The sequence below is a fragment of the Argopecten irradians genome, chromosome 10, assembly GCF_041381155.1.
Source record: "Argopecten irradians isolate NY chromosome 10, Ai_NY, whole genome shotgun sequence".
In the NCBI taxonomy this organism is placed as follows: Eukaryota; Metazoa; Mollusca; class Bivalvia; order Pectinida; family Pectinidae; genus Argopecten; species Argopecten irradians.
This window is the reverse complement of record NC_091143.1, coordinates 12,606,380-12,630,913: the sequence shown is the minus strand read 5'-3', so window position 1 is coordinate 12,630,913 and position 24,534 is coordinate 12,606,380. Positions and strand designations below refer to the sequence as shown.

General features: G+C 35.8%; 1 protein-coding gene across 2 annotated transcripts; it reads left to right on the top strand.

Annotated features, from left to right (window-relative positions):
* Positions 1–1,790: 1,790 nt before the first annotated feature.
* Positions 1,791–24,534, top strand: LOC138333143 (vacuolar protein sorting-associated protein 45-like). 2 transcript variants are annotated; one of them, XR_011209951.1, is made up of 15 exons: positions 1,791–1,949; positions 6,306–6,501; positions 7,224–7,303; positions 7,928–7,996; positions 14,774–14,911; positions 15,051–15,161; positions 15,671–15,805; positions 16,301–16,411; positions 16,627–16,794; positions 17,875–18,033; positions 18,504–18,611; positions 18,966–19,087; positions 19,518–19,649; positions 19,974–22,600; positions 23,081–24,534. XR_011209951.1 is itself a non-coding variant. In XM_069281310.1 (14 exons), exons 1-14 carry the CDS (start codon positions 1,857–1,859, stop codon positions 20,047–20,049), a joined length of 1,698 nt encoding a protein of 565 aa, XP_069137411.1. In that variant the 5' UTR covers positions 1,791–1,856; the 3' UTR covers positions 20,050–22,636. The 2 variants fall into 2 exon arrangements, 1 of the variants encoding a protein (XP_069137411.1); XM_069281310.1 differs by lacking the exon at positions 23,081–24,534 and having other exon boundaries at positions 19,974–22,636.

Below are 24,534 nucleotides of genomic sequence, written 5' to 3'. Positions count from 1 at the left end.
GATTACTTTGTTTATATGTCTTAGCAAGACAATTAATTCATTATTTTTTGTTGAAAAACAATGTGCCGATGGTGTGAAGCCGGTATGTTCAGTCGAGCAGGGTTGCATAATGATATGACGACACCATTATCAAAATTATCATTTCTAAATGCAGGATACTTTAAATCGAAAAATGCCATGGTAAGAACGCTTTCAAATCATCAAAATACATTGTAAAACTCATCTCATTCTAAATCGTAATTTTTTCCCGGGGAAAACCCCCGTACCCCCCAAATACCAAAATCTCTCGCTTTCGGGCGCTCTCAAAATCATCAAAATACATTGTAAAACTCTTCTCAGCCATTCTACATCGTTATTTTTTCCAGGGAAAACCACTGGCCCCCCAAATACCAAAATCTCTCGCCTTTGGGCGCTCGCAAATTTATCAAAATGCATCGTAAATCTCATCTTAGCCATTCTAAATCGTAATATTTTTCCCGGAGGAGACCTCCCCCCCCCCCCCCCCCCCCCCCCCCCCCCCAAACACCAATATCTCGCGCTTTCGGGCGCTCGCAAAATCATCAAAATACATTGTAAAACTCATCTCAGCTATTCTAAATCGTAATTTTTTCCCCGGGGGGTCGACCACAGACCCAAAAATCTCGCGCCTTCGGCGCTCACACGCAAATTGGCCAATTTGCGTATTCGTTATTTCCTTTTAGCGATCCCATTGTCTATAAATGTGTACAAGGATTATATTTAACGATATATGAAAAAAATATATAAAGTATAATTATATGGTTGTGTGCTGAATTAATCTCCTCCTGTAGGTGCGGCCGGGGGGGGGGGCGAGGGTGTTACAAAATATTGAGGACCTTTGCCCTCCATTACGTTTCATCTTCCTACGCCACTGCACATACCACTAGAATTGAACTTCATTATGTTTTAAAATCGATCTTCAAAATCGAAAATCAAGGACTTTTATAAATCCTTGTAACTATATATAACTTTGATACATATATCTTTGCATCTCTGTCCGAAATTAACGTTTAATTATTAAACAGAGCACAAGCACAGGAACATTCATAAATTAACTTGGATTTACATCGTCACTTACAAAGTAGAGTTAGGATTCTTTTTTACGTTTTATACTATTTCTTTGTGAAGGCAATACCGGTAACTCTTGATTTCTTTCTATTATACCTGTATACCCATGTGGTACTAGCGATTACTACTACTAACCCCTGTAATATCGCTATTGATAGCGGCGATAGTGGATTAAACATGTCCATGATAGTTACAATGGTGATATATATATGATAACATTTTCTAGTACTGTCATATGATCTATGAAAAGTTAACCCAAAACTTTGATTTTATGTACGGGTATCTTAAACTGTTTTGAGAGGAAAAAGTATCTACGAGACACATATGAACGAATCATTACATTTAATGTAGAACGAATATACGTACACGTACTATTTAACGAACACTAAAATCAGTAACATATAAAAAAATGGTCACACTAATCGAATAATTTATTTAGGCATAGAAGATATTAAGCTAGAAAACATCTCAACAGCGATAGCATTAACGTTGCAGTAGACTATGCGAACTTAGACCTAATAAATTAATTAGCGCAAAAATATAAAAAATTGACAATTTTCTTTATTGATATTTTATAGTTATAGTTTGTATTTATTTATCATTATACTGGGAAACCGCATTGATGAGCAAAGAAAGACAACTCTTAGTTCTCCATTGCGTTTCGTCTTATTTTTCAACCGACAATTCGCAAATTTAACCCGGAAGCAGTGGCAAGCTACTTCCGTTTTTAAGTCAACAGACGTGTAGAAGTAAACAGCCAAACCACCAAAATGAACGTAATACTAGCGGTGAAGCAGTATATCAGTAAGATGATCGACGAAAGCGGACCAGGAATGAAGGTTCTGTTGATGGATAAAGAGACTGTAAGCATCCTAGTTCAGCAAACCGTCATACTTTCGATATGTGATCGTGAAAACGTCAGAACGCTTCGTCTGTTCGTTGGTCTGATAGTCAAAGTTGTACACGAGATGACCATAGTTTCCATCACATGTATACATCCACATATATATTTAAGTTGCATCGATTATTCAGCTAATTATTGTGTTTCCTAGAAATTGATAAAATCAGAAGCATATATACATATGTACAGGTCGGGGAGAAGTCCTGATTTGGCTATTATAGCCAAATACGGCTATAATAGCCAAATATAGCTATATAAAAAGTGGCAAAACGCATTGATGCTTCAAGAAGAGGTACATGTTGCAAAAAGCGAGAGTTTTTGGCGCTATGTACATTATCCTTGTCCTAAGTTGACACGATAACAAGGTTAAAATGAAAAACTCACCTGTGCATTTTTCTGTAAAATCATCGTTTTTCTAGCAGGAAATTGCAGTTGTTGTCTGCATTTGCTTAATAACCAATTTCTAATCCATCTGAAGGTCACAATAACTTGCACATGTTCTCCCACATTTGTGCCAATTGAGTCAGAGTCGCTTCAACCGGAAGGGGATTTATACGACTTTTTTTTCCCTTTTTGACCGGCGGCCGAAAATGTCAATGGCCGACTTGGGTATGGTCAGAGTTCTCCTTCAGTTAGAGTTAATCCCCTTTGTTCATTCTGTTATCATGGTGATAAAAACCAGGGATTTTACACAAAATTGCACAGGTGAGTTTTTTGTTTCAACATCGTTTTTGTAATAACTAAGAACATGGATCATATTCCAATTTACTGTAAAACTCGCTTTTTGCTTTAAATACATTTTTCGGCAGATTCCATGTGTTTTGCCACTGTTTATATAGCTATATTTGGCTATTATAGCAGTATTTGGCTATTATAGCCAAGTCAGGACTTCTCCCCGACCTGATGTAGGCCTATATATGTTACTGTTAGAATGAACAAAACAAAACTCGAATCTTGGAAGATAGTTTACATTTGCAGTCCGAACTAGCGACCAGTTATAATTTTGGGCCTGCAAATATTATTGTAACAGGGCGAACATAATGTGCCTCCAGCAGGGCTCGAACCCGTGACCCCAGACTTACTGGTCTGCCGCTCTGCTGACTGAGCTATAGGGAAATTCCCCCAAGTGCAAAGATAGAAGGCGACTGTATTACTTTGTATACTAATATACAACTAAATCTGCTACAATAGTGTTCATTTTTATGTCATGGCATGGCATCTGTCTGTCGTCCGTCTGTCAACATTTCCTTTAAATCGCTACTAGTCATAGAGTTCTGCATGGATTGTAACTAAATTTGGCCACAAACATCAATGAGGAAAGGGAAACAAAACTTGTATAAATTTTGGCTCTGACCCCCTGGGGGCAGGAGGGGGGGGGCAATAGAGATAAATCCTATAAATCGCTACTTGTCTAGAGTTCTGCATGAATTGTGACCAAATTTAGCCACAAACATCCTTGAGAGAAGGGGAACAGAACTTGTATAAATTTTGGCTCTGGCAGGAGGGGCGGGGCCCAATAGTGGAAATAGAGGTAAACCCTATCAATCACTTCTTGTCCTAGAATTCTGCGTGGATTGTAACCAAATTTGGCCACAAACATCCATGGGGAAAGGGGAAGAGAATTTCCATAAATTTTGGCTCTGACCCCCCCGGGGCCAGGAAGGGCGGGGCCCAATAGGGGTATTAGAGGTAAATCCTATAGTCGCTACTTTTCCTAGAGTTCTGCATTGATTGTTGTAACAGTATTGGATAAGTCCGCACACAATTATCACCAAATTTAGGCACAAACATCCATGGGGGAATGGGAACTCGATTGGGGAAGGGGAACAGAACTTGTATAAAGGAGAAGGTACGTTAAGACTAGAATATGGCCTCAAAATTAATTCTCCAGTAAAGAACAACATATTTTGCCATATAACAGCTGAATACATTTGCTAACACATTACATTTCGAAAATATTCCGCATGTGCCAATTATGTTCACAATGACGTCATCAACATGCAGTTTCCCGCCATTTTTCACAAAAATCCTTGAAAAATCATACTTTTTGAGTGGTTTTCTCTAAAAATGAATGTTGCCGCCTTCGTGGAGCAGAAAGAGATTTTCACACGTTGTGTATCGTGTATTTACGCATATCCATGCAAAATGTAAAGTTGCTCTTAGGTGGCGGCCAAATCCATTTCAAGCCTTTTCTAACCTAAAGATGATGAATTTCTAGCAAAATTTGGCGAGAAGAGGAAAATCATCAATTTGATGATGTCATAGGTGGGACACATCGTGCTCATGGTTATAAAAAATTATATTTTGATGAATGGCAAGTATGGGAGTATTTATTGATATGAAATTGATGGGGATCAGAGTAATTTTTTTTCGGCCTGAAAAATTAAGGCCAAATACTCTGGTCCTATCATATCTACTCCTTTTGGCTCTGAGCCCCCAGGGGCAGGAGAGGCAGGGCCCAATAGGGGAATCTGAGGTAAATTGTATAAATCGCTACTTGTCCTAGAGCTCTGCATGGATTGTAAACAAATTTGACCATGAACATCCATGGGGGAAGGGGAACAGAGTTTGCATAAATTTTGGCTCTGACCCCCCGGAGGCAGAAGGGGCGATGCCCAATAGGGGAAATAGAGGTAAATCCTTTAAATCACTACTAGTCATAGATTCTGCATGAATTGTAACCCATTTGGCCAGAAACATCCTTAGGGAAAGGGGAAGAGATTTTATTAAATTTTTGCTCTGACCCCAGGGGGCTGGAGGGGTGGGGCCCAATAGGGGAAGTAGAGGTAAATCCTTTAAATTGCTATTAGTCATAGAATTCTGCATGGAAATTAACCAAATATTGCCAGAACCATCCTGTGGGGAGTGGAACAGAGTTTGTATACATTTTGGCTCTGATCCCCCGGGGGCAGGAGGGGCGATGCCCAATAGGGGAAATAGAGGTAAATCCTTTAAATCACTACTAGTCATAGATTCTGCATGAATTGTAACCCATTTGGCCAGAAACATCCTTAGGGAAAGGGGAAGAGATTTTATTAAATTTTTGCTCTGACCCCAGGGGGCTGGAGGGGTGGGGCCCAATAGGGGAAGTAGAGGTAAATCCTTTAAATTGCTATTAGTCATAGAATTCTGCATGGAAAATAACCAAATATTGCCAGAACCATCCTGTGGGGAGTGGAACAGAGTTTGTATACATTTTGGCTCTGATCCCCCGGGGGCAGGAGGGGCGATGCCCAATAGGGGAAATAGAGGTAAATCCTTTAAATCACTACTAGTCATAGATTCTGCATGAATTGTAACCCATTTGGCCAGAAACATCCTTAGGGAAAGGGGAAGAGATTTTATTAAATTTTTGCTCTGACCCCAGGGGGCTGGAGGGGTGGGGCCCAATAGGGGAAGTAGAGGTAAATCCTTTAAATTGCTATTAGTCATAGAATTCTGCATGGAAATTAACCAAATATTGCCAGAACCATCCTTGGGGGAGTGGAACAGAGTTTGTATACATTTTGGCTCTGATCCCCCGGGGGCAGGAGGGACGATGCCCAATAGGGGAATAGAGGTAAATCCTTTAACTAGCTACTTGTCATAGAGTTCTGTATGGAATGTAACCAAATTTGACCAGAATCATCCTTGGGGTAAGGGGAACAGACTTTGTATAAATTTTGGCTCTGACCCCCCGGGGGCATGAGGGGTGGGCCTATTAATGGGCCATCTCATTTGCATATTTTTTTACTTTATATTGAGGTTGTTGTGCATAGAAACGGAAATGCTCTCTTACCCCCGATGCCGGAAGGCAATGGAAAAGAATCCTATAAATCACTAGTCATAGATTTCTGCATGAATTGTAATCCAATTTGACCAAAAACATCTTTTGGGAAAGGGGAACATAGTTTGTGTACATTTTGGCTCTGACCCCCTAAGGGCAGGGGGGGAACTAGAGGTAAATCCTTTAAATCCCTACTAGTCATAAAGTTCTGCATGGAATGTAACCAAATTTGGCCAGAAATATCCTTGGGGGAAGGGGAACATAGTTTGTATAAATTTTGGTTCTGACCCCCTGGAGCAGAAAGAATGGTTTCCAATAGGGAAATTAAAGGTAAATCTTAAATTCCTTCAGAAAAGAAACAATGATCCTGTAATCAGAACATTACTTGGCATAACAATTGCCAGATGAGCGATACAGGTCCTCTAAGCCTCTTGTTTTTTCTTTAATAAAATCTATGCCTTATGATTTAAACATTCGGTGAACATGCTGATCATTAAAAGATAACCATAAAACATTTTCTAAGCATTTAATAATATGCTTTTAACTTTTCAGACAAGTATCGTGAGTATGGTGTATGCCCAGTCAGAAATCCTACAGAAGGAGGTGTATCTGTTTGAGAGGATTGACTCGAATTCCAGAGAGACGATGAAACATCTAAAGTGTATCTGTTTTCTCCGACCTACTCGAGATAATGTAGAACTTTTAGCACAGGAACTCAGAATGCCTAAATATGGTTTATATTATATATGTAAGTCACACTGCCTAGATCTGATATGTAAGTCAGACTGCCTAAATATGATCTATATTATATATGTAAGTCACACTGCCTAGATCTGATATGTAAGTCAGACTGCCTAAATATGATCTGTATTATATATGTAAGTCACACTGCCTAGATCTGATATGTAAGTCAGACTGCCTAAATATGATCTATATTATACAATGTATATGTAAGTCTGACTGCCTAGGTATGGCCTATATATTGTATTATGTGAGTTTACCGAGTTATACTGTCTAAATGTTGTATATATTATATAAAAAAGTCAGACTGCCTGTATTTCATATATGTAAATTTTAGTTTGATTGCCTCAATGTGGTATATTGAATTAAGTATACTGTCAAAATATGGTCCATGATATACAATGTTTAAATACCAGTACAATGACAATGTGATGTTTGAATTTCATATAAAATAATGTGAATAATACTGTATGACAATTATATTACATGTACATATTTTTATCTCCCAAAAATAATTTTCAAATATTTATGGCACAAATGTAGTTTTAACTTGACATTCACCCCTGAAAACTCATTTGGAAACTCCCGAAACTAAAGCTGGAACTGTTCATTACAAAATTTTAGGAGGAAAGTTACAAGTTAGAACTATTTTTTGTCAACAGTTTAAGAATGGTTAATTATACAAGTCCTGTTATAAATATTGTTATCATTAACTGTTTATCTTACCAGATTTCAGTAATGTGATCAGTAAACAGGATGTGAAAGTTTTGGCCGAGGCAGACGATCAGGAAGTGGTACGAGAAGTCCAGGTGAGTATTGAAAAATAAATACTGTATAGTCGGTTATTTTTGTGGGCAAAGATTTTTGCAATTTGAACTAAAAACAAGGAAATAAAATTGTGTAAATAGTGTAATATTGTGTCAATCTACTTTGACCCTGGCAGTTAACAGTTTACTGTTTGATCTATTCAATAACCACAAGCCTATAATTATAAGGTCCTTTATCAGAGGTTAGAAACTGGTATAAATTATCAGCTAAATTATTTGTTGATGTGTTGAAGCTTTATTTGTAATTTCATTTACTTTAAATCATGGTTATTTGATGTTCAGTAAATACATAAACAGTTGTGGTGCCATCTGTGGAATGAGAATAAGATTGATACAGTTTACTAGACTGGATGTCATCAGGATCAGCAAATTTAGTCAGAATAGCCAGGTTTCGGGATTATACAGGTTTCAATAACTATAGATAAAGGAGGAGCATAAAATACAATAATGCAGGAATACACATTGATTCAGATTATACAAGGGCCGGTTTAAACAAGTTACTCTGCAGTTCAATATTTTATTTAAAGCTTTTATTAGATTTTCTTTTGTTACCTGAATCCAAAAATGTTTTTGAAACTGATTGTCATTTTTCTTTTTCTGTTTCAGGAGTTTTTTGGTGATTTTATAGCTGTAAACCCACATCTCTTTACAATGAACATTCTTGGCTGTAGTCAGGTAAGTCACTGTCCTTATAGTTACATATCTCTTTACAATGAACACTCTCGGCTGTAGTCAGGTAAGTCATGGTCCTATAGTTACACATCTCTTTACAATGAACCTTCTTGGCTGTAGTCAGGTAAGTCATGATCCTATAGTTACATATCTCTTTACAATGAACATTCTTGGCTGTAGTCAGGTAAGTCATGATCCTATAGTTACATATCTCTTTACAATGCACACTCTCGGCTGTAGTCAGGTAAGTCATGGTCCTATAGTTACACATCTCTTTACAATGAACATTCTCAGCTGTAGTCAGGTAAGTCATGGTCCTTATAGTTACACATCTCTTTACAATGAACATTCTCGGCTGTAGTCAGGTAAGTCATGCTACTATAGTTACATATCTCTTTACAATGAACACTCTCGGCTGTAGTCAGGTAAGTCATGGTCCTTATAGTTACATATCTCTTTACAATGAACATTCTCGGCTGTAGTCAGGTAAGTCCAGGTCCTATTGTTACATATCTCTTTACAATGAACATTCTCGGCTGTAGTCAGGTAAGTCATGGTCCTTATAGTTACACATCTCTTTACAATGAACATTCTTGGCTGTAGTCAGGTAAGTCATGGTCCTATAGTTACATATCTCTTTACAATGAACATTCTTGGCTGTAGTCAGGTAAGTCATGGTCCTATAGTTACATATCTCTTTACAATGAACATTCTCGGCTGTAGTCAGGTAAGTCATGATACTATAGTTACATATCTCTTTACAATGAACACTCTCAGCTGTAGTCAGGTAAGTCATGGTCCTATAGTTACATATCTCTTTACAATGAACATTCTTGGCTGTAGTCAGGTAAGTCATGATACTATAGTTACATATCTCTTTACAATGAACATTCTCAGCTGTAGTCAGGTAAGTCATGGTCCTTATAGATACATTTCTTTTTACAATGAACATTCTTGGCTGTAGTCAGGTAAGTCATGGTCCTTATAGTTACACATCTCTTTAAAATGAACATTCTTGGCTGTAGTCAGGTAAGTCATGGTCCTATAGTTACATATCTCTTTACAATGAACATTCTCGGCTGTAGTCAGGTAAGTCATGGTCCTATAGTTACATATCTCTTTACAATGAACATTCTTGGCTGTAGTCAGGTAAGTCATGGTCCTATAGTTACATATCTCTTTACAATGAACATTCTCGGCTGTAGTCAGGTAAGTCATGGTCCTATAGTTACATATCTCTTTACAATGAACATTCTTGGCTGTAGTCAGGTAAGTCATGCTACTATAGTTACATATCTCTTTACAATGAACATTCTCGGCTGTAGTCAGGTAAGTCATGGTCCTTATAGATACATTTCTTTTTACAATGAACATTCTCAGCTGTAGTCAGGTAAGTCATGATACTATAGTTACATATCTCTTTACAATGAACATTCTCGGCTGTAGTCAGGTAAGTCATGGTCCTATAGTTACATATCTCTTTACAATGAACATTCTTGGCTGTAGTCAGGTAATCATGGTCCTATAGTTACATATCTCTTTACAATGAACACTGTTACATGCTACTATATTACTCTTTACAATGAACATTCTCGGCTGTAGTCAGGTAAGTCATGGTACTATAGTTACATATCTCTTTACAATGAACATTCTTGGCTGTAGTCAGGTAAGTCATGGTCCTATAGTTACACATCTCTTTACAATGAACATTCTTGGCTGTAGTCAGGTAAGTCATGATCCTATAGTTACATATCTCTTTACAATGAACATTCTTGGCTGTAGTCAGGTAAGTCATGGTCCTATAGTTACATATCTCTTTAAAATGAACATTCTTGGCTGTAGTCAGGTAAGTCATGGTCCTATAGTTACATATCTCTTTACAATGAACATTCTCGGCTGTAGTCAGGTAAGTCATGGTCCTATAGTTACATATCTCTTTACAATGAACATTCTTGGCTGTAGTCAGGTAAGTCATGATACTATAGTTACATATCTCTTTAAAATTGAACATTCTCGGCTGTAGTCAGGTAAGTCATGGTCCTATAGTTACATATCACTTTACAATGAACATTCTCCGCTGTAGTCAGGTAAGTCATGGTCCTATAGTTACATATCTCTTTACAATGAACATTCTCGCTGTAGTCAGGTAAGTCATGGTCCTATAGTTACATATCTCTTTACAATGAACATTCTCGGCTGTAGTCAGGTAAGTCATGATACTATAGTTACATATCTCTTTACAATGAACATTCTCGGCTGTAGTCAGGTAAGTCATGATACTATAGTTACATATCTCTTTACAATGAACATTCTCGGCTGTAGTCAGGTAAGTCATGATACTATAGTTACATATCTCTTTACAATGAACATTCTCTGCTGTAGTCAGGTAAGTCATGGTCCTATAGTTACATATCACTTTACAATGAACATTCTTGGCTGTAGTCAGGTAAGTCATGGTCCTATAGTTACATATCTCTTTAAAATAAACATTCTTGGCTGTAGTCAGGTAAGTCATGGTCCTATAGTTACATATCTCTTTAAAATGAACATTCTTGGCTGTAGTCAGGTAAGTCATGTCCTATAGTTACATATCTCTTTACAATGAACATTCTTTGCTGTAGTCAGGTAAGTCATGGTCCTTATAGTTACATATCTCTTTACAATGAACATTCTCGGCTGTAGTCAGGTAAGTCATGGTCCTATAGTTACATATCTCTTTAAAATGAACATTCTTGGCTGTAGTCAGGTAAGTCATGGTCCTATAGTTACATATCTCTTTACAATGAACATTCTCGGCTGTAGTCAGGTAAGTCATGATCCTTATAGTTACATATCTCTTTACAATGAACATTCTCGGCTGTAGTCGGCTGTAGTCAGGTAAGTCATGGTCCTATAGTTACATATCTCTTTACAATGAACATTCTCAGCTGTAGTCAGGTAAGTCATGGTCCTATAGTTACACATCTCTTTACAATGAACATTCTTGGCTGTAGTCAGGTAAGTCATGATCCTATAGTTACATATCTCTTTACAATGAACATTCTCGGCTGTAGTCAGGTAAGTCATGGTCCTATAGTTACATATCTCTTTACAATGAACATTCTCGGCTGTAGTCAGGTAAGTCATGATACTATAGTTACATATCTCTTTACAATGAACATTCTCAGCTGTAGTCAGGTAAGTCATGATCCTATAGTTACATATCTCTTTACAATGAACATTCTTGGCTGTAGTCAGGTAGTCATGATACTATAGTTACATATCTCTTTACAATGAACATTCTCAGCTGTAGTCAGGTAAGTCATGGTCCTATAGTTACATATCTCTTTACAATGAACATTCTTGGCTGTAGTCAGGTAAGTCATGGTACTATAGTTACATATCTCTTTACAATGAACATTCTCGGCTGTAGTCAGGTAAGTCATGATACTATAGTTACATATCTCTTTAAAATGAACATTCTCGGCTGTAGTCAGGTAAGTCATGGTCCTATAGTTACATATCACTTTACAATGAACATTCTCCGCTGTAGTCAGGTAAGTCATGGTCCTATAGTTACATATCTCTTTACAATGAACATTCTTGGCTGTAGTCAGGTAAGTCATGATACTATAGTTACATATCTCTTTAAAATGAACATTCTTGGCTGTAGTCAGGTAAGTCATGGTCCTATAGTTACATATCTCTTTACAATGAACACTCTTGGCTGTAGTCAGGTAAGTCATGGTCCTATAGTTACATATCTCTTTACAATGAACATTCTTGGCTGTAGTCAGGTAAGTCATGGTCCTATAGTTACATATCTCTTTAAAATGAACATTCTTGGCTGTAGTCAGGTAAGTCATGATACTATAGTTACATATCTCTTTACAATGAACATTCTCGGCTGTAGTCAGGTAAGTCATGATACTATAGTTACATATCTCTTTAAAATGAACATTCTCGGCTGTAGTCAGGTAAGTCATGGTCCTATAGTTACATAGCTCTTTACAATGAACACTCTTGGCTGTAACAAGTAAGTCACTGTCCTTATAGTTACATATCTCTTTACAATGAACATTCTTGGCTGTAGTCAGGTAAGTCATGGTCCTATAGTTACATATCTCTTTACAATTAGCATTCTTGGCTGTAGTCAGGTAAGTCATGGTCCTTATAGTTACATATCTCTTTACAATGAACATTCTTGGCTGTAGTCAGGTAAGTCATGGTCCTATAGTTACATATCTCTTTACAATTAGCATTCTTGGCTGTAGTCAGGTAAGTCATGGTCCTTATAGTTACATATCTCTTTACAAGTAACATTCTCGGCTGTAGTCAGGTAAGTCATGGTCCTAATAGTTACATATCTCTTTACAAGTAACATTCTCGGCTGTAGTCAGGTAAGTCATGGTCCTTATAGTTACATATCACTTTACAATGAACATTCTTGGCTGTAGTCAGGTAAGTCATGGTTCTATAGTTACATATCTCTTTACAATGAACATTCTCCGCTGTAGTCAGGTAAGTCATGGTCCTATAGTTACATATCTCTTTACAATGAACATTCTCCACTGTAGTCAGGTAAGTCATGGTCCTTATAGTTACATATCTCTTTACAATGAACATTCTCGGCTGTAGTCAGGTAAGTCATGGTCCTATAGTTACATATCTCTTTACAATGAACATTCTTGGCTGTAGTCAGGTAAGTCATGGTCCTTATAGTTACATATCTCTTTACAATGAACATTCTCGGCTGTAGTCAGGTAGCATTAGTTAATCATGAAATGCGATCAGTAGTCTATCTATAGTTACATATCTCTTTACAATGAACATTCTCCGCTGTAGTCAGGTAAGTCATGTTCTATAGTTCATATCTCTTTACAATGAACATTCTTGGCTGTAGTCAGGTAAGTCATGCACTATAGTTACATATCTCTTTACAATGAACATCTTCGGCTGTAGTCAGGTAAGTCATGGTCCTTATAGTTACATATCTCTTTACAATGAACATTCTCGGCTGTAGTCAGGTAAGTCATGATATTATAGTTGCATATTTCTTTAAAATGAACATTCTTGGCTGTAGTCAGGTAAATCATGGTCCTATAGTTACATATCTCTTTACAATGAACACTCGGTTATAGTCAGGTAAGTCATGCTACTATAGTTACATATCTCTTTAAAATGAACATTCTTGGCTGTAGTCAGGTAAGTCATGGTCCTATAGTTACATATCTCTTTACAATGAACATTCTTGGCTGTAGTCAGGTAAGTCATGGTCCTATAGTTACATATCTCTTTACAATGAACATTCTTGGCTGTAGTCAGGTAAGTCATGGTCCTTATAGTTACATATCTCTTTACAATGAACATTCTTGGCTGTAGTCAGGTAAGTCATGGTCCTATAGTTACATATCTCTTTACAATGAACGCTCGGTTATAGTCAGGTAAGTCATGCTACTATAGTTACATATCTCTTTACAATGAACATTCTTGGCTGTAGTCAGGTAAGTCATGGTCCTATAGTTACATATCTCTTTACAATGAACATTCTCGGCTGTAGTCAGGTAAGTCATGCTACTATAGTTACATATCTCTTTACAATGAACACTCTCGGCTGTAGTCAGGTAAGTCATGATCCTATAGTTCCATATCGCTTTACAATGAACACTCTCGGCTGTAGTCAGGTAAGTCATGGTCCTATAGTTACATATCTCTTTACAATGAACATTCTTGGCTGTAGTCAGGTAAGTCATGATACTATAGTTACATATCTCTTTACAATGAACATTCTCGGCTGTAGTCAGGTAAGTCATGATCCTATAGTTACATATCTCTTTACAATGAACATTCTCGGCTGTAGTCAGGTAAGTCATGGTCCTATAGTTACATATCTCTTTACAATGAACACTCTCGGCTGTAGTCAGGTAAGTCATGCTACTATAGTTACATATCTCTTTACAATGAACATTCTCGGCTGTAGTCAGGTAAGTCATGATCCTATAGTTACATATCTCTTTACAATGAACATTCTCGGCTGTAGTCAGGTAAGTCATGGTCCTATAGTTACATATCTTTAAAATGAACATTCTTGGCTGTAGTCAGGTAAGTCATGGTCCTTATAGTTACATATCTTTTTACAATGAACAGTCTCAGCTGTATTCAGGTAAGTCATGGTCCTATAGTTACATATCTCTTTACAATGAACATTCTCAGCTGTAGTCAGGTAAGTCACTGTCCTTATAGTTCCACATCCTCGATACTCCAGTAGTTACTATCACTGACATTATATCCACCTCTGAACTATATATCTCATAGCAAAAATGGAGGCAGTTCAGGTGAAAAATAATTGACCAATCACAGGGTCTGCAGAGACTTACTTGAAGACTACAGAGAGAGTGATGCCCCACTTTAAGCACAGTCAATCACAATGTACTGTTATACAATTCTTTTGATGTACATCAAAGGACTAAATTACCTGTGTTTTCTTGTGCCTTTTATTTTACTATGAGATAATCCTCGGGTGGATATAATGTCAGTAATAGTAACCCCTGGAGGTTGAGGATGATATTTCTGAACAACAAGTGTCATGTGGGTACACTTTGAAATAACTGTTAGTAGCTACATAGACAAGAATGGCACTAAAAATGCATTTACATATAGCTGGGCTCTCTAAAGATTTCGCCATAATTCATATAGATTTGTTGTTACAGTTTTATCAGAACAGTATGCCTACTGCTTGTGATGATGAGATAATGGGTCCTGTCTTATTTTGTTATTCAGTAATATGTTGTGTACTTACAGGCCCTGAATTGGTCCCCTTCGGCCCTCACTCGGACTACCCAGGGACTAACATCTGTGTTACTGTCCTTGAAGAAATGTCCGATGATACGTTACCAGAACTCTTCTGAAATGGCTCGCAGATTGGCCGAGAATATTAGGGTAAGTTCTAAACATGAAAAGTTTATTAAATGATACCAGGAATTTTTATATATCCTTCAAATTGCTGGATTATTCCATGAGTACTGAAGGGACAATAGTGAAAAGTATATATATTTTTCAAATCATAATATAATTTCAGAGTACAATCAACAAAGAAGCAGCATTATTTGAATTCCGGAAGACAGATGTAGCGCCGGTATTACTGATACTCGACAGACGTGATGACCCAGTCACTCCATTACTTAATCAGGTAAACAACATGTTTTTGTTGAATGACTAATCCTCTTAAACTACTAGAGTGATTTCAACAACACTTGATGGCAATAATCCTTATACAGTCTAGATGAATTATTCCCCTTTCCTATAAACAATCGACCTAATATACTTGTAAATTACTTGATGGATTTCAACAAAACTTGGTGGCAATAATCCCTATACAGTAAAGATATTTGTATAATTGTGTATTAATTCATTATATATATATGAGTAACCTTACCCTTACTGCACCCCTCCCTTTCAGAGTTATGCCCCTTTGATTAAAAATGATCGACCAGCATTTTTATGTTGTTTTAGATAAAAAATATGAAATAATTGGCATGTTTGAGAGGTTAGTAGTAGCACAAAAGTCACAAGTAGACAAATTATACTTAAAATTATTTCTGTGATGCTTGGAGAACAGTAATGTAAAGTTCCCCCTTAATAAATCTTACCTTAAAGTGGGTGTTTAGAAATGATTAACCTGTAAATTGTGTGTTCCAGTGGACATATCAAGCAATGGTTCATGAGTTACTTGGTATCAACAACAACCGTATTAACTTGTCACATATTCCGGGGGTTACCAAGGATCTACAAGAAGTTGTCCTTTCTGCTGAACATGACGAATTTTATGCAAATGTAAGTTTTTAACATAAACATAGTAACTATTTTAGCTTTAACTTCTACTTAATAAGAACTTTGTATACTACTGACTCTAAATGTCTTATCTTTTCAAAATTTGTGATTTGAGATGAAAAGCTCTCCAGTTGAAGTAGATGAAAAAGTTTCTGTAATGTTCATTTTTGTAGTCAAATCATAGACTGCTAATTCCAGGATCATCAAACAAATATTTTTGACTGTTTTTTTTTTTGCTAGGCCAATCAAAGAGGACATAACAATTGATACATCAACTGTGATTGGCTAAATTATTTAAGACCTATTGGGTACCAGTTAAGTGTTTCATGAAACTGGTTTGGCTCAGTCGCTTTGCAATTCATTAATATGCTTATCATAATATCAAACACACACACAACATGATATTTTCATGATAAAACCACTGAACAGAACTCAAAAGCATCTTTTTACATCCATCTATTACTGTGCATTTATCTAATTTCCTGTCTCATTTTACAGAATATGTACAATAATTTTGGAGAAATAGGAACAAACATTAAAGACTTGATGGAAGAATTCCAGAAAAAATCCAAAAGTCAGGCCAAGGTCGAATCTATAGCAGACATGAAGGTATAATTTGTATTCTTATATTTATATACTTCAGACATTTTCTTTCAGTTTGTAACATTGTATCATTAGGCATAACAAAATTCAGCTGTAAATCAATATTTCAGAATCTTAAGTTTGCAAAGTTTAGGAAAAATTGATTTGCAAATTATTATATTAATTTTGTATGTGGAAAATATTCTGAAGTTTCACTGCTGTGTATTTTTATCTGATCGCAGGCTTTCATAGAGACATACCCCCAGTTTAAGAAGATGTCTGGAGCTGTAGCTAAACATGTTACTGTGGTCGGGGAACTGTCCCGACTGGTCAGTAAGATCAATCTCCTGGAGGTGTCTGAAACAGAACAGGAACTGGCATGTCAGGGAGACCACTCTGCTTGTCTACAGGTCAGAGGTTATAAAGACTGAAGTAGTGGGTGGTAGGCAGGGAAGGTGAAGGATTACTGGGTAGAGGTTACTGGGTGGTAGGCAGGGAAGGTGAAGGATTACTGGGTAGAGGTTACTGGGTTACTGGGTGGTAGGCAGGGATTTAGGATTTACTGGGTTAAGGAAAGGTGTTTGGGTTGCTGGGTGTAGGGTAAGGAAGGTGGTAGGTTTACTGGGTTTAGGAAAGGTGGTGGGGTTACTGGGTATAGGGTTACTGTAAGGTTGGTAAGGAAGTTGAATGGGTGACTTGTTATAGGGTTACTGGGTGTTTGGTAGAGAAGTTGGAGGGTTTACTGGGTAAAGATTACTGGATGGTAGGCAGGGAAGGGTTACTGGGTTTAGGAAAGGTGGTGGGGTCACTGGGTTTAGGATTACTGGATGGTTGGTAAGGAAGGTGGATGGATTTCTGGGTATAGGGTTACTGGGTGCTGGTTAGGAAAGGTTGTGGTTACTGGGTTAGGGTAGAGAGTGGTAGGCATTGAAGGTGGGTGGGTTACTCAGTATAGGGTTACTGGGTGTTAGAGAGGAAGGTTGTGAGTTTCTGGGTAGGGAAGTCTGGGGGTGGGGTTTACTGGGTTATGAAAGGGTTACTGGGTAGAGAAGGTTGAGACTTTACTGGGTTCTTGGCAGGGAATATGAAGGAATACTGGAGTGTTTCCTTGTAGTTACTGAGTAGGAAGATAGGAACACGCTGTTTGTATGTAGCTGCAAATGGGGAAAGGTTGATTGAGAGACTGGCTGTCTGCAGGCACATCACTAGTTCAAATTGTATAGGATGTTGTTTAATCCTTAAAATATGGTTCAGAATTATACTACCAGGGGAGTGAAAGAAAAATATCAAAGCAAAATATGCACTTTCAAAGTTTTATAGGTCGGTTGAGTTACAGGTTAAATTCCTAATTTAGCATACCTTAAGGTCAAAAGTAAAAATAAAAATCATCTCTGAATTGTTCAAATTTTGGCACTTTTTTATATTGAGTAATTGTCCTCTTATTTTTCTGTGTGACCAGTATGTAATTTGATCATTTGCATGACTTGTAGAAAATCAAGGGCCTACTGAGTGGAGACAAGACGCCACAACTAGACATGCTGCGACTTGTGATGCTGTACGCACTACGGTATGAGAGTCATAGTAACAACGACGTATCAGGCTTAGTTGAAGTCCTCCGCAGAAAAGGTCTCAGCGAAAAACACAGAGCTGTACGTAAAGTGTTGAAAGTGATACACGTATATATATTGTAATAGAAGGGGAAATATGATATACAGTACCTTTCAAATATCCATAAGCTTTACAGTTGTTTTCCTAGCTTGGATGTCCAGTTAATGTGAATTTCAGTTGAACCTTTAGTTTAAACATTTCTGATGTCAAATCATTATTTTCATTTTGCTCATTTTCTCATTTTGGGGGATCAAAAACATGAAGATCAAATGCTTGCATTGTATGCAGGATATAACTTAAAAAAATATGAAAATATCAACAGTGTTAAAAAAACATGCAAGTTGTTTGTCTATCAAACACAGTAGGTCATTTACATCAGGAGACATGCCAAATTTCTAACACACAGCCAATTTCCTTCAATGTTGCATATAGGATAAATGTATGTGGTAGGTGTATTCTGACAATGCAATTGCTGGTTGTAGAATGATATAATATATTTGTGTTTTAACAGATGGTCCATGCAGTGTTACAGTATGGAGGGAGGAAAGCTCGTGGAAGTGATCTGTTTGGTAACCAGGACCCAGTAGCCATCACTAAGCGGTTCCTCAAAGGTCTAAAGGCAAGAATTTTCATTGGAAAATCTTCATTGGAATCTGTTCTGTGTTTATTGAAATATAATGGACCTGCAATAATATGAATATTTGTGTCCCCATCCCAAACTGTCTGGATTGGAAATTTTTGAACTTTGATTATTTCAGTCAATAATCAAATTTGTTCCCAGATAGTTTTCCAAACTATCGACATGCGGATTATCACATGTCTGCTGTATATCATTTAAATTTATAACATCTAAACGACTCTTCTACTTATTGGGGTATTTCCTTTTCCATGTTTCATGAAAGAAAAAGACCCTAATATAGAAAAAAACAAAAACAAAAAAAAAACTAATTAAGATATTTATATCAATTTTCAGGGAGTTGAGAATGTCTACACACAACACAAACCCCTGATGTACAGCATCATTGACCAGCTAATCAAAGGAAAGCTTAAAGAAGGTGCCTACCCTTATTTGGGCACTGGTCAATTAAGAGATAAGTATGTATATCAGAATTGCTTTTGCTATTGAAGGCCTCGGTGATATTAGAAATACATGTACTTATTTTTTTCCATTTTTTATTACATGTACATGGTCAGAAATTCGGTTTAATTTTTGGCTCATCAGTTACCGGTAATATTATCTATTTTCTTCCAACTTCTATTGTGGTATTTGTAATAAAGTTATCTCCCTTTTATATCATCTGCTCCTTTCCATCATGATATTTTATGATATTGTTATATTCCCTTTATATTATCTGCCTCTTTTTGTTTTGATATTTTATGATATAGTTATCTCCCTTGTATTTATGGTATAGTTATCTCTTTATGTTATCTTCTCTTTCCAGGCCCTAGAATATTAGACCTTTTGATGATGTAGTACATATAATAGTTATCTCCCCTTATAAAATAATTATCTGCCCTTTTCCAGGCCCCAGGATATTGTCGTATTTATGATTGGAGGAGCTACATATGAGGAGGCTCTGGCTGTCCACACCCTCAACAGATCAAGCCCAGGAGTGAGGATTGTTCTTGGAGGAACAACAGTACACAACTTCAAAAGGTAGATTTTCCCTGAGTATTTTAGGATTTTATTGATAAAAAAATGTGCTAAATATCAGTAAATGTTCTGGTTAATGTTTTATCAATTTAGATAAAGGTGCCATTCAATGAGAAAGATTCATAAATGTTTAAGAGCAAAGTGTTAAATCAAACTCTTTCCATAATTGTTTATAAAATAAGTTAAAATTCTTTCCCCTATGCAGCAAAATATACCAATACACAAAGCCCCTATATCTTTGCTGATTTCATGATCCAGTTGATTTGTTTGAGCATGTCTACTATAACACCTTGAGTTACAAACCATAACATTTCTGTTCTTTTGCAGCTTTTTAGATGAAGTATCCCAAGCAGTCAGCGGTCAGATGTCAAGTCGATCAGAAGGAAGGTCAAGACAATGGTGATAAAGAGATGTCATTTCTTTATCATTATGAACGTCAGGAGGAGCAGATGGTTTATGGACTGTGGGTGTCATATACATGTATGTTAGACACAAAAAGATGGCAACTTTTTTATCTGCTAAATACATATTTATACAACAGATAAAGTCATTCTTCAAGAAAGGTTTTTTTTTATCTAAAACTACATTCCTAGGCAGAAAGTAATCTCTGAAGATTGAGAGAAATAAGAGTAATTGATAGGACACATAAAGTGTTGTAAATCTATCAATATCCAGATTAAACTTTTGCTGGCCTGATAACAGTTTCAGTCTCTGACTCATGCACACTGCCTAGCACCTCCGGTCATCATAACAGTGAAGTTACACTGAAGTGAAGTGAACTTCAGTGAAGTGAAGTGAAGAGGTTTTACAGTGAAGTGGTTACTTGAAATCATTTAGGTACAGTACAAGACGGCTAAAAGCAATGAAGATGGACACCATGAAGTATTTTGTCCTGTCCTCCTACAGAGACTGGCAGCATGTGATGACAATTATTGCTCCATGAACTAATTATCTTAAGTTTGTTTATATCTATGATGATTGAAGGACTTGCAGTTTGATTTTGTTTGAGATAGGAATATTATAACAGAAGAAATTGGATAACAACGTTGGTCACAAAAAGGGCCTCCACCTCCTATATTTCAGTGTATAATCCAAAAAATGATGAATGTATTAATATAAATCTGTCATACCTCCATTTAATTTTAAGAAAAACAGAAACATATCCAACTCGTACCTGTTACATATACCTAGTATATTTGATGAGCATTAATATCAGTAATCAGATCTAATATAAGTTATGGCCCCAAGCTAATGTAGCGATACTTATTGACTTATACAAAGTAAACAAACAAACTACTAGTATTTACTGTAAATATAAGTTATATTATTGTAATTAGTTCCAAAGGGGATTGGCACAATTTTCTAACCTTCAGCCCATGTACAGTTTAAACCTGCCTTAACAACCACCTCTGTATAAAGACCACCTGCTTAAAAAGACCACCTTTTTGATGTCCGAAATGGGCAAATTTCAGTAGAGGTCACCCTGTGTATAAAGACAAATTTTCTTTGTCCTTTGGGTGGTCACTATAGACAGATTTGACTGTATAGATATATGTACATAAACAGATCTTTGGGTAGAAGATTTTGCCAAATCCCTGTGATTAATTATATTGAGGGTCAGTGCAATAAATTGTATAGGACAAACACTTTGGGATAGATGATGAGGTTGATGTATCCTTATCTATTAGAGTTACTTCCCTTTTGTTTCACACTCTGTCAGAACTCAGACGTCGGATATTGTGAAACAAAGGGAAGTAACTTTGATATATAAGAATGAGGTTGTTGTTGTTGAGAGCACATTTAATTCATTTTTTACTTGAGAATCATTTATGATAATGATGCTTACAAATGTTGGTGAAATTTAAATTATGTTATGTTTAAATATGAACAAAAGTTTACATAGGTATTAAACTTGTCTGTCAATATATAATCTAATACATATTGACATGTGTTGACAGACAAGTATAATACCTATGGAATGATACTGAAATGTGAGTGAATATTTGTTGTATGGGCAGTAAATATGGCTTGGTGAAAGTTTAAGAAAATATGAAGTGTGAATGGAAGATAATATCATTGAAATGTAAGTGAAAATTTGCTATTGTGGAGCATGAGATAAAAATATATATATGTACCGCATGTAAATTGATATTTGAAATACAAGAGATAGATGTATGTATGTTGAAATATGACTAACTATTAAAGGTTATATTGAGATAATGTGATGCAATATTTAACTCCTTGTAAATAATTCTGTTTATCTATACAGCACTTTGGTCACACTAAGTCATACAACGTAGATACTTGGTTATGTATGTTCAATGTTATGACCTAGATACTGGGTTATATGTTCAATGTCATGACTTAGATACTGGATCATATGTTCAATGTCATGACTTAGATACTTGGTCATATGTTTAATGTTACGACTTAGATACTTGCTTATGTATGTTCAATGTTATGACTTAGATACTGGGTTATATGTTCAATGTTATGACTTAGATACTGGGTTATATGTTCAATGTTATGACTTAGATACTGGGTTATATGTTCAATGTTATGACTTAGATACTGGGTCATATGTTCAATGTTATGACTTAGATACTGGGTTATATGTTCAATGTTATGACTTAGATACTGGGTCATATGTTCAATGTCATGACTTAGATACTGGGTCATATGTTCAATGTTATGACTTAGATACTGGGTTATATGTTCAATGTTATGACTTAGATACTGGGTCATATGTTCAATGTTATGACTTAGATACTGGGTTATATGTTCAATGTTATGACTTAGATACTGGATCATATGTTCAATGTTATGACTTAGATACTGGGTCATATGTTCAATGTCATGACTTAGATACTGGATCATATGTTCAATGTCATGACTTAGATACTTGGTCATATGTTTAATGTTACGACTTAGATACTTGGTTATGTATGTTCAATGTAATGACTTAGATACTGGGTTATATGTTCAATGTTATGACTACTATGACTTAGATACTGGGTCATATGTTCAATGTTATGACTTAGATACTGGGTCATATGTTCAATGTTATGACTTAGATACTGGGTCATATGTTCAATGTCATGAATTAGATACTGAGTTATATGTTCAATGTAATGACTTAGATACTGGGTTATATGTTCAATGTTATGACTTAGATACTGGGTCATATGTTCAATGTTATGACTTAGATACTGGGTTATATGTTCAATGTTATGACTTAGATACTGGGTCATATGTTCAATGTTATGAATTAGATACTGAGTTATATGTTCAATGTAATGACTTAGATACTGGGTTATATGTTCAATGTTATGACTTAGATACTGGGTCATATGTTCAATGTTATGACTTAGATACTGGGTTATATGTTCAATGTTATGAATTAGATACTGAGTTATATGTTCAATGTATGATAGATAATGACTTAGATACTGGGTTATATGTTCAATGTTATGACTTAGATACTGGGTCATATGTTCAATGTTATGACTTAGATACTGGGTCATATGTTCAATGTTATGACTTAGATACTGGGTTATATGTTCAATGTAATGACTTAGATACTGGGTTATATGTTCAATGTTATGACTTAGATACTGGGTTATATGTTCAATGTTATGACTTAGATACTGGATCATATGTTCAATGTTATGACTTAGATACTGGGTCATATGTTCAATGTTATGACATAGATACTGGGTTATATGTTCAATGTCATTCGTGATTTTTTTTCATTTTGTTATATTGTCCTTCATGTATATACAATATAATGTATATTTATTTATACACTTATACTTCTGAACAGTTTTTCCATGTCCTTTATATTGCTTTTCTATGAAGAATTTTCAAGTTAGGAATGATGATGAAACTCTGCCCAGATAATGTTACATACAAATACTGAAAGTGAAGGTCAAATGTTGGTCCACTTGTCACTTGGTAGACCATTTTCCGGCATTGTCATATCAAATTCGTTTTCATTTCGATGGTAACAATTTCTTTATCCATATGATTATAAATCTGTAGAAATACTGGGTAATTGTAGGTGGTTTAGATATATGAGAACTTGTATGGTATTATTTGAAGATGTTATTTGTGTTGACATGCTGTTACTAACTGTATGCTAGTCACTCTTGAAAAAAAAATATTAGATTCTCTTCAAGTTCTAAAATCTGAGTGTTGAATGTTATAATTTATTCAATTATGGATATTCTAATTATAGTTTACTCTACATAGAGTCATACACACTGGGTTGTTTTGTTGACAAACATATGAATACATTTGTATTATATTTATTATCAAAGTACCAGGTATAGTAATTAAAGCATAAAAACCTAGAAGATTCACTGGTTTGCAATCATTATTGATACATATAATGTGAACCTGATTTAGTTGAATACAACTAATTATGCAAAATGAAAATATTTTGTTATTTTAACCCACCATCATGTGTATCCTTATTCACAAGTTAAACATGTTAATTTTTATTTTATTCCCTCAGCTACATGTATAATGATTTCTATCTGTGATTTTCTGCTTGTCTGCTATTTCATTCCACTATTTACAATCATTGACAAGTATAATGTTGATGAATATATTTGCTAAGTTACATGTTAAACAGAACTATACTGAAGTGTGTTGAGCGGGAAAAATGTGAACTTTGATCTAATAGAACCCATAATGCATTGCAGTCACTTCTTACAATGCATTCTGGTTGGTGATACTTTAGTCCTTCTTATGCTTTATGAGAGAGTCCTCTCATAAAATAGTCTTTTTATGATTGCTGATTAAAGATGTAAACTGTCAGGCAAACTTATAGCTGGAAATTTGTGGATATATATCTTGTATTCACAATAAAAAAGAAGAAATCAAA

Bases quoted from the DNA above. Each gene is read 5' to 3' on its own strand.
- LOC138333143 (XM_069281310.1), top strand. From the start codon at position 1,857: ATGAACGTAATACTAGCGGTGAAGCAGTATATCAGTAAGATGATCGAC. The intron at 14,912-15,050 runs GTAAGTTCTAAA...ATATAATTTCAG, and splicing joins GATTGGCCGAGAATATTAGG to AGTACAATCAACAAAGAAGC. The intron at 15,162-15,670 runs GTAAACAACATG...TGTGTGTTCCAG, and splicing joins TCACTCCATTACTTAATCAG to TGGACATATCAAGCAATGGT.